General features: G+C 54.4%; 1 protein-coding gene across 1 annotated transcript in view; it reads left to right on the top strand.

Moving 5' to 3' along the window:
- The first annotated feature begins 1,298 nt into the window (after window positions 1-1,298).
- Window positions 1,299-11,062, top strand: part of LOC127037941 (dual specificity tyrosine-phosphorylation-regulated kinase 1B-like) — a 34,238-nt gene continuing 24,474 nt past the window's right edge. The window contains exon 1 of the mRNA XM_050930145.1: window positions 1,299-1,509. Within this exon, the coding sequence (XP_050786102.1) occupies window positions 1,299-1,509 (211 nt within the window). The remainder of the gene's footprint in view (window positions 1,510-11,062) is intronic.

Raw genomic sequence — 11,062 nt, 5'->3', positions numbered from 1 at the left:
CCCTTCCCATACCCCAAACCCCTCACCCATTGGATCGTAGGCATTAACAAATATCTTCAACGGGGTTGCCAGAGAAAAAGTTTGAAAACCGCTGCCCTAGGTGAAGGGGTGGCCAGAGGCTCTCTTCACACTGCCCCTGCTCCTAGTGCCAACTCAGCAGCTCCCATGGGCTGGGAACAGGGTACTGTGGCCCGTGGGACCAGCGGGGCGCTGTCTGCAGGCAGGGGAAGCACGCAGTCGCTTGGCTGCCCTGAGCCCAGGAGCTAATATTGGACATGTCGCTCCTGGGAGCCAGTGGTGGTAAGCACCTCTGGGCTGGAGCCTGCACCCTGAACCCCATCCCGTGCCCTTGCCCCAGTCCGCTCCTGCACCCAACCTCCCTTCGAGAGCCTTCACCCTAACTCCCTCCCCCAGGCTCAGCCTAGAGCCCCCTCCCACCCTGCAAATCTCTTGGCCCCAGCCTAGAGCCCCCTCCCACCCTGCAAATCTCTTGGCCCCAGCCCAGAGCCTGCATCCCAGCCCAGTGAGAGTGAGGGTGGGGGAGTGTGTGTAGGGGGTGGGGCCTCAGAAGGGGCGGGGCCCGGGGAGAGGCAGGGTGGGGTGTGGGTGTTTGGGTTTGTGAGACTAGGCCCTTGGCACCCCTAAAATGGGTTATGGCTGGGAGAGGGGGAGGGGGAGTCCTGCCACTAGGCGAGCCTTGGGGGGATGGGTAGGGGGCGGGGTTAATGGGAGAATTCTGCTGGGGCCGGGGCTAGCCACGAGGGGGCAGGTCATTAAGGGGCGGGGCCTAAGCAAATGGGGCGTGGCCTATTCCGGATGGGCGGGGTCATAGTGAGGAGGAAACGCCCTGGCCCCAGCCCTCTCCGAAGGGTGAGGGGACACTTCAGAGAAGGGGTGGGGCTGCCCGTTGAATCCCCTGATTGGCTGGGGAGGGGGATGCGCATGCGGAGTTCGCGGCTCCCCACCGGCGCCTGTGGCTTGCGTGCGGGAAAGGTCACGTGCTGGCGCGTGTCCTGTGCGGGAAGGCGCCTGCGCTCCGCCAGGAGGGGTCACGTGGTACTTCAGCGCCAATGGGGCAGTAGTGTCGGCGATAATTTATGACTCCATCAGAAGGCTCCTCATCACTTGTCAGGGCCATTCCGCATGCGTACTTCGCCCCGCTGATTTTGGTCACGCGCTCTTTCCGTAATACGCATGCGTAGACTCATTCTGGTCAGTCTCATCACGTGGGCTGCCGGCCTCGCGCGTGCGCACGCCCCTCTGGTAGGCCCGGATCACGTGGGCGGCCGGCGCGGCGCATGCGCGGTGCCCTGGCGGCGGCGGCGGTTTGTTGTGGTCGCCATTTTTTGTTGCATTACTGGGAAATCCCGGGGCGCGCGCAGGAGCCGCCCGACCGGACCGGGACCCGCCGCCGGGGGGCGCCGCCCGCAGCGGGACGGGACCGGGACCCGCCTCCGCCCGCGCCGGGCCGGGCCCGCCAGAGACCCCCCGCCAGGGCCGCTGCCGCAGGTGAGACCGGCCGCGACCCTCCCGCCCGGACCCGCCCCCGGGATCTGAACCGGCCCCGGTCCCTTCGCCTTCCCCCGCCCCCGGGATCCGACCGGGCCCCTGTGCCCGGCATCCCCAACTCCCTTCCCAGCGCGGGACCCTCCCCTCCCCTCCGCCCCTCTGCTCAGGGCGCCGCGGCCCCAGGACCCGCAGCGGGAAGCTGCCCCCTTCCCCCGTATTCACTCTGACCCCTTCTGCCCGCCCTGAATCCCCTTCTGCCAGGGCTGCTGCCACAAGTGAGGCGGGCCTGGCCCCAGTCCCTGGGCGGAGACCCGCTGTCCAAATCTCTGTCCCCTCCCTCTTCTGCCTAGGACCTGACCCTCTGTCCCCAGTACCCCTGCCTGGCCCAGAACCAGTGCCTGTCCTGGTCCCCTCCCCTGCCAGGGCTGCTGCCGCAGGTGAGATCATCCAGGGTCCCTGCTCCCTGCCTGGAGCCTCATCTGTCTGGAACCACTCTGCTGTACGCAGCATAGACCTCCCCCCCCCCCAAATCTCCTGGGAATGGATTCCTTACCCTGGCCACTTGAAAGCCTGCCTGCCCTGAAACTATCCTGCTGTACCGGATCTTGCTCTTCCTACCTGGGAGCTGACCCTCCAGGATCTAACCTACCTCAGAAATCAATCTACCCCTGCTCTGCTCTACCTGGCTTGAAACCCACCATAAAGAAAATGAGCCCTTGCATCTTGCCCCAGAGCCCTTGGCCCACTGTATTTGTACCTGGCCCTGGATCCCATCACCCGGATAGTGACGCTCTGTTGCCCCATTGCACCTGCCCTGGAACTCACTGCCCGGGAAGTAACTTCCCCCTTCTCCATAGCCCTCTGCCTGCTGTAGCTGCTCCTGAAACAGCCACTTGGCAACCCCCCGTGACCTCTGGGAACACCCTGTACTTCACCCAGAAACTCCAGCCCCAGCTCCTCTTACAAAGCATTGTTTTCACTGAATGTCACCTGAAAAATCCCCCACGGGAACCCCACCCCCAGACACTTGCCTGGAACTGTCTTGCCCACACCCGGGACCCACCTGGAGTCTCTACCCATTGCATTTTCTCCTCCCCGCCCCTCAATATCACCCTGCACATTCCCCATGAGAACCCTGGCCCCACATGGGTATCCCTGATGTCTGGACCCTGGGAACTCTGTTACATTTATCACCCCACAAAAGCACATGGAAGCACCTTTCTCTTATGGTACTGCCTGGAAACTGCTCCCTCCTTCCTCCCCCTCATATCTATGACTACTTGAAAACTCTCTCCTGATGCTGTCTGCGGACCGTAAATTTTTTCCCCCTTAGGTACTATCACTATGGTTCCCTCCCTACTGCTTGGGTAGCACTCTTGATCTTCTATGGTACCTCCTAGAAAACTGCTCCTATATGCTGCTTAGGGCCTTGTCCCAATCCATGCCCACCCCCCGAACTATGCAGCCCATTCCTGTTCCACTCCAAGGAACCTGGCCCCCTTCCCACTTCTGGGAACCTGGAGTCCCTCTGACCTCACTTCCCTATCTAATCCTGACAGCTCTTTTGTGCCCTGGCCCTACACTATCCCAGGTATCACACCGTAGCTTTATCTTCCCCACTTTCACTCTCTCCCAAGCTTTGAGAGGTGATGGGCTGATCTTGGTCTGGGTGGAGTTTTTGCTTTTGGGTTTGTGTGTGTCTGGGGTGAGGCCCGCACTCTACAGGAGCACTGGGGGTGGGGGAGTTGATTTCGCCTAGTGCTTTGTGGGAATATCTGCATTGGAGTGATGCAGTTCTGAGTTGGGGTGAATCCAAGTTTGAGCAGAGACTGTGTGGTATGGATCTAAGGTGAGGGGGTCTGGGCAGGGCCGGAGCAGGTCTGGGATGGAGAGGATCTGGTTTGGACAGGGTCTATGTGGTGATGTGATGGGGAGGGATCTGAACGGAGGGGCGTAGCTGCAGCATTTTAAGTGTAGGCCTGCCCTCGGTTTCCCTTACTGAGGGCAAGTCTATGCTACAAAATTAAGTCAACCTAAGTTACATCCACGTACAGCCCCTGCAGTTATTGAATCAGTTTTACATGTCCACACTCCGCTTCTTGGCTGGCGGTGTGTTCCCTCACCAGGAGCACTTGCATCAATTTAACTGCCAATGTGGGGCATTGCGGGACAGTTTCTGAAAGGCAGCGACAGTCGATGTAAGCAATGCCACATCTACTTAACTCCATCAACCTAAGCGCTACTCCTCTTGCGGAGATGGAGTTAAGTCGGTGTAGTGGGCGAGTGATGTTGGTGGGAGCTACTTTTTAGTGTAGACACTTAACAGAGTTAGTTCAATGTAAGCTGCCTTCTGTCAGCCTAACTCTGGTGTAGACCAGGCTTGAGTGTCTGTGCAGTCACCCACCAGCCAGTTCTTCAGTTGTCCATAGTCTCCCAATAGAAATGAGTGGTGAAGACCCATTTCCCAGAGTCAAACAGAAATATGGTTCTGGGGGTTGTGGGCCCCATTCTGGCTGCACAGATGCTGGAAGAGGCCGCGGCCGTTGGTGCTTTTTGCAGGGCACCTTTACATGCACATGTGAGTACAGTCATTCCGGTTTGTTTCCTAGCAGAGTTTGGAGAGTGTTGCTCCCACAGGAATGGGGAGAGCAAAAGACTGTGTTTGGTTCAGTTCTGATCACGCTGGGCTCCTTGACTCTGGGGTGCTGCCTGTGGGAGGGCATCTGTGTGGGTTTGGAGTTCTGGCAGCGCTGGAGAGCCTATGTCTCGTGGCTGGTCTCGGGGCGTCTCCCTTCCTCAGGGTCTGCTGGGTTTGCCATTGCTCTGGTGGACTGATCAGGTCATAGCTACTCCAGAACTTATAGCCTTGATGTAAGCTTGAGTGTTAATTTCCTCCTCTCCCTATAGGCCAGCCCCATGTGAGTTTCTCTGTCCTGCCGGCCCCACTCCGTGTGCCTGCCCTCTGCCATTTCCTCTCCTACCTCGTGGGTCTGTCCTCATCTCTCCTGCCGGTTCCCGCAGTGGGCCCGCCTCTATTTCCTGGCCATCTCCCTTTCCCTGTTTCCCTGGTAGAAGAAGGAAGGGATTCCTGGAACAACAGTAGCTATCTGTTTGTTCGTGTTAAGGCTTAGTTGGAAGGGGATCTTTCTGTCTCAGTGTGGGAAGTGGCAGTCAGGGGCTTTCCTAGTTTAATGACCCTGGAGTTCCTAGAGTCTCCTGCTCTGAGAGGGCAGCCATCCCAGTCCTTAGAGCACTAGCCAAGGACTTGGGAGACCCAGGTTCAGTTCCCTGCTCCACCACAGTCTCCCTGCGTGGCCTTGAGCAAGTCATTTAGCTGCTTTGTGCCTCAGTTTCCCCACCTGTATCAGGTGGATAATGTCACTCAGATCCTGTTGTGGTGCAAGCCATGTAAGTACATAAGATAGAGACCCCTTCAAAGTGCTGTAGGACAGCCCATACTATGGTGTTTGGTAGTGCCCTGAGCCATGGCCCCATCCTGCTCAGGCTGGAGTATAGCCTGTCCCTGAGTGTGCCAGTGCCATTAGCTGGGCCAGGAGGAGGTGATGGTGGGTGCTGGACACATCCCAGGTGACAGATGCATGCTGGGTCCACCCAAAGCATTTTAACTCTGCCCACATGGGCTGCCCTGGGAGAGCCATGTCTGTCCGTCACGGAGGGGGTAATACTTCCTAATGAAACAAGCCTGTGTGATGGGCGGGTACCCAGGAACTGATTGGAAGCTGTTTGGGGCAGAGATTGTCCATTGAATCTGTGTCTGTACAGCACCTAGCACAAGGAAGATCTGGTTTATGACTGGGGCACTTTGGCCCTACCATAATACAGTTAGACCCTACCGTAATACACCTAACAAAACAATAACGTACAGTTCCTGGCCCAGTGGTGTCCTGGTCTATTAGTAGGGCTCTTAGGTGTATTACAGTGCCATCTGATAAATAATGTGCTGCACCCAGCACAGTGAGGTCCATGACTAGGGGTTCCCAAGCACTGCCATAATACACCTAATAAACACTAATGTACAGCATCTAGTGCAGGGGGAGCCTTGTCTATGCTGGGGGTTCCTAGGCACTAGCCTAATACAGCTAATAATAATGGACAGCACGTAGCACAGTGGGAGCCTTGTCCTTGCTGGGGGTTTGTAGGCATAGGGACTACCATAATACACCTAATAAATAATAATATAGCGCACCTAGCACAATGGGGCCTGGACTGTGATATGGCCTTCTAGGGCTACCACAGTAATAAGTGCAGTGCTGAACCATGACAGGATCCTGCCTTCTCACCCCCAGGATGGATGGTTTATTTCCCAAAGCAGCAGCTTTTATATCCCTTATTTTTAAAAAATCACATGTAATATAATTCTGATGTTTTCATTATTCAGCCCCATTCCTAATCCCTTTCTCAGTCCTGGCCCCTCTCTTGGGGCTGTGAGTTCCGCAGGTGAAGAGCATTGTGTATACAAAAAACAACTTTTCCTTTTATCAGGTTGCTCTATCTTTTGCCTCCCCAGCAATAATATGAAGAATCCACACAAGCCTGGCTGGGTCCTAAATAACCCTGCTCATTAAACGCACGCACACACACACATACATATATGCTTGCAAAGCCTACCTAACATAAGTACTGCTGCTCTGGCTGGCTTCTGGCATGCAACATGGTGAGCACTGCTAGAGGGCTCACAAACTGCTTAAAGGGTCACTGCATTTGCCTTTTAGCCAGATTGCCTGTCTGTGTTGTGAGAAAGGTGAAGGGGGGCGCACTCACACTTTATACTGCTCTGGTGTGTGTCTCTAATCTCTCATAAATCTTTCCTCCTGGACACACCTGTCTTTCTAGTTTTATCCTGCAGCCCAGCATCATGGTATGCACTCTCTGCAAAATTAATAGCAATAGCATGTTCTCTTCTGATGGCCTCTGAGCAGATGCCATGCTGACCCCTGGAGCTGTTCCCTCAACAGTTACTTTTGTAGGAAGGGTAAAAGTTTCTGGTGGTGCTCAGTTTCAGATGGGGGCAGATGCCCTGCCTGCCCTGTCAGTGTGTGTGTGGGCCACCGCCCTGGGGTTTGAACTGGGGACCTTCAGAACTAGACGTGTGAGCAGCTTCAGCAGAGCTAGAGCCAGGGCTCCTTAGGTTGTCACAGACTTGGAGCCTCTGTGGATTGAGTGCAGAGAGGGAGCTGTAACACCCACTCACCAATGGGCATTCAGCAGCTTGGGGCTTTCTCTAAAGTGCAGCCTTAACTGGGAACTTGTAGGCTTCCTGCTGTGAGTTAGCTATGCCCTGGCACTGAGACTTTGCAGCCATGGTGGCGGGAGAGGGGGGCTGACAGTGCCAGAGACTCTTGCTTCATGATCCTTTGCCTGGGAAGAGACCAGGGCCTAGAAGTGCCCAAGGAGCTGGGACAGCACAATGACCATAACCTTTTAAGTGAGCGAGTGGCTGAGTTCTGCACTCCTGAGTACCCTGCAGCTCCGGGCGCTCAGACCTGGAGGTGGCAGGTGCCTGGGGTGCCACAGCAAGGCACTGCCCTGGTTGTGAACATCGGGGAATGGCTGGGGATCCCCGGAATGGATCATGTGGTGGGGGGAGCTGGATTGCACACCCCACCCCATGTCCCGGTGTGACGTGTGAGTGATGGGGGCACCTGAGGGAAGTTGAGCAGTGCCAACCCCAGGCCTGTGTGAACTGCTTCATGGTGGCATGTGGGAGGGAGAGGCGGTGCTGTCATCCTGTGCCTCGCCTCCACTGCTCTTCCCTGCTTGTGCCTGGGTGGCGCTGTGCTCCCGGAGGAGCGGGCACTGCCTTGAGCCCCCTGTGGTGCCGTGCCAACGGTCTGGGCCCCGCTGTCTCCGGGGCAGCCGGCTGAGTGGGGAGCAGATTATTTATAGCCCTGTGTTCCTGGAAGGAGATCTGGCTCTTCCCAGGCGGGTATTTTTGGAGCCTCTCTGTCCTGCTCCTGTTTCATGCTTTGTTTGGGCATAATCGTCCCTGCTGCATCCCAGAGAGCCTAGCAACATGAGCTGCTTCCCCATTGGCTCCCGGGGATTCCGAGTGGCCAATGGGGAGCCTGTTGCCATGGCAGAGGACTGTTGCACGGAGGCGACTCAGAGGCAGGCGTTCCCTAGATCTGCTGTCAGGGCATCCGGGTTGCAGCCGCCCGGTCCCAGCGAGTGGCAGGTGTCCCTCAAGCTGGGGCTGCAGGGGCCCAGACTGGGGATCTGCTTTTTGGGTAGTGGGGCTTGATCACGCTCCCAAGTGTCCATCCTGCCCTGGAAATGGCCAGGTTTTACTTTGCAGCCTCTGACCTAGAAGCAAAGTGCAGACATGGCCCTTTGCCAGGAGATCCAGGCGCTGTGCTTTGCCAGGGTGGGTTGAAGCGCTTTGCAAGAGACAGACACAGTAAAACAGTCCATTTTCCCTCCTGTCCTGGGTCACAGCTCATCAGGGGATTGCAAATATTGACAATTACATTTCCACCTTTCCAATGAACCCCCGACCTTGCGTCATTTCCCCCTCGTTGCTGCACAGGGGGATTTTTATATCCTGTGGGGATGGGATTTGTCCTATTACAGTTATCCCCCAGTTTTCAGGTACTTAGTAATCCAGGAAATTGTCACTGATTCCTGCAGATTTTAAGCTTTCAGGAAAATAGTTTCTGGCCCTTGTGGCTGGGAAGTTAAACCTTCCAGTGGTGAAGCTGACAATGCAGTGCTGTCTTCCTGCATCTGCAGGCAGGCAGCCATGCTCGGGTGCCTCTGCTGCTGCTTATAGCTCTGCCAGGCTGCCACAGAACGGAAGGAGCCAGACTCTGGTCAGAATCACCCAGATGGTTGAACAGCTGTGAAACTGACAAGATTTGGGTCAGTTTCATTCTGCTTCTGTTGGCAAAGGTCTGAGCAGCAGCAGAGGCAGGCTGCTCCCATCCTGCAGCCAGAGACTATGGTTTTGGTGGTGGTGATGGTGATGGGAGCTAATGTATTGGATAACTACCATCTAGAGGCTGGCATGAATACTCAGACTGTAACCTTGTTTGGTGTACGCAGCACCTAGCGTGGTGGAGGCCTGGTCTGTGACTGGGGGTATGGCTACACTTGCAACTTCAAAGTGCTCCCGCAGCAGCACTTTGAAGTGCGAGTGTGGCTGCGGCACCAGCTCTGGGAGAGAGCTCTCCGAGCGCTGCAGGTACTCCACCTCCCCGTGGGGATTAGCTTACAGTGCTGGGAGCTGCGCTCCCAGCGCTGGGGCACTGTTACACTGGCGCTTTACAGCGCTGTAACTTGCTGCGCTCGGGGGTGTTTTTTCACACTCTTGAGTGAGAAAGTTGCAACACTGCAATGCAATGCGCCAGTGTAACCAAGGCCTAAGGCAGTACAGAAAATTGAGTCTTTAAATCGTGATTTGAGGACTTCAGTAACTCATCCAGAGGTTATGAGTCTATTACAGGAGTGGATGAGTGAGATTCTGCAACCAGCAATGTGCAGGAGGTCAGATTAGATGATCGTGTTAGTCCCTTAAAGTCTATGGGTATGTCTACACTACCCCGCCGTATCGGCGGGTAGTGATCGATCTATCGGGGATCGATGTATCGTGTCTCATCTAGACGCGATACATCGATCCCCGAACACGCTCCCCGTTGACTCCGGAACTCCACCAGGGCGAGAGGCGGAGTCGACGGGCGAGCGGCAGCTGTCGATCCCGCGTCGCGAGGACACGAGGTAAGCTACGAGAATAGCATAGCTGAAGTCGACATATCTTAGATTGTTTCCCTCCCTGCTTGTAGACCAGATCTATGAGGCACTTGTAACAGAGTATCTCAGAATCAGCAGCCTGAGAGTGTTGTTTGGCGTCCTCTCATCTCCCTGTGTATCATTTTTCTCCATGGCTCTGGGACCCTCCTGCTCCAACCCGAGCCCAGAAATCTACAAAGCAGTGAAACATCCCCACAGCCCGAGCCCCGCGAGCCTGAGTGTCTCTGACCTTCAGTTTCCCCCAGTGTACAAAGGGGGTGATAGTGCTGTCCTACCACATATATGTTGTGAGATAAATACATTAAAGATTGTGAGGTGCACAGATACAGCGGTGATGGGAGGGGGATATGAACATCTAAGATACTTCCCGCCTTGTGCCTCAGTTTCTGTCTCTGTGAAAAGGAGATAACGATACTGGTTTTTGAAGTAGGTCTGTGAATGGAAAGAGCTAGCTATGAGACCTATGTATTCTGTCTAGATAGAAAGGGATTAGTCATTGTTGTGACTAACAAGACTAGCTAGGGCACTTATAATCAATACTGTGACTGTCTAAAACAATCCAAGAGTTCTGGAAGCGGGCTATCATCCTCCAATTCAGACCTCTAGCTGAGGAGGGAACCTCTGGAGTCAGGTTATCCCGTTCTTGACAGCAGTAGGGTGTTTCATGCCATTTCCTCTGAAGCTCCTGGTGCGGATCACTTTCTGGAGACAGGATACCAGGTTAGATAGGCCCCCTGGGGTCTCACAAGGCACCAAACTTGACCGGTCCCCTGGGTCTGATCCAGGCTGGTAGCTCCTGTGGTTTGATCTTTAATCAAACTCCCTTGCAGAGTTTTGATGTTGTTTGTATAACACCCTCTTTGCATTCAGATAAATAAGCATTGAAAAATGACTCCATTAGTGGTGCAAACCTTGTCCTGTGACTGCTGCCTTATGAGCAGCACATGCTTCTCCACTCATCAGAGAATAGCTTTGTCTTATAACCCCAGTATAGAAGAGTCACTACTGTGGATGGGTAGTAGAAAATAACTCTGTCTGTCAGCCTGTACTGACTTTAAACGTTAAAGCTGTTGGACCCACAAATCAAGCCAGATTTGGGCGGGTCTGTCTCCAGTTTCCCTGAGTGCTCAGTATGATGCAGCCATGGTTGTACTGGCTGAACTGCGTGTTACTCCCCCACACTGAGGCTATAATTTTCACCCATGGCTTGATTTTTAGATCTTGCTGAGGTCCACAAAGCAAGCCAAGTTTGACAGGACTCTTGGAGCACACAGTGTTACTTGTGGCTGCACATATCTCCCTCAAGGCTGGGATTTTCAAAGGAGTGGTGTGCCTGGTCTAGGCATAGTTTTTGTACCGATTGAACTATTTTGTGTGTGTGAGGGGAGAGTTATTTGCTACCGGTATCATTAGATAAGAACAGCCCCTAGCATAGATGTGGATATGCTGGTATAAATATGCCTTATAGTGGTGTAGGTAGCTCCCCTTTCCCTGCATGAATGACCTGGACAAATTGGAGAATTGGGCTGAAATCAACAAGATGATATTCAATAAAGACAAGCGCAACATATGTCACTTAGGAATTAAAAATCAAATACACAACTACGAAATGGGGAATAATTTGGGAGGCAGTAACACTGCAGAAAAGGATCTGAGGGTAATAGTGGATCACAGATTGAATATAAATCAACAATTTGATACGATGCAGGTGTGAAAAAGGCTACTATCGTTCTGGGGTATATTGACAAGCGTCATATGTGAGATGTGGAAGGTAATTGTCCTACTC

Source organism: Gopherus flavomarginatus, chromosome 20 (genome assembly GCF_025201925.1).
Source record: "Gopherus flavomarginatus isolate rGopFla2 chromosome 20, rGopFla2.mat.asm, whole genome shotgun sequence".
Classification (NCBI taxonomy): Eukaryota; Metazoa; Chordata; order Testudines; family Testudinidae; genus Gopherus; species Gopherus flavomarginatus.
Note: the sequence above shows the minus strand (reverse complement) of the source record. Positions and strands in the feature narration are given on the sequence as shown.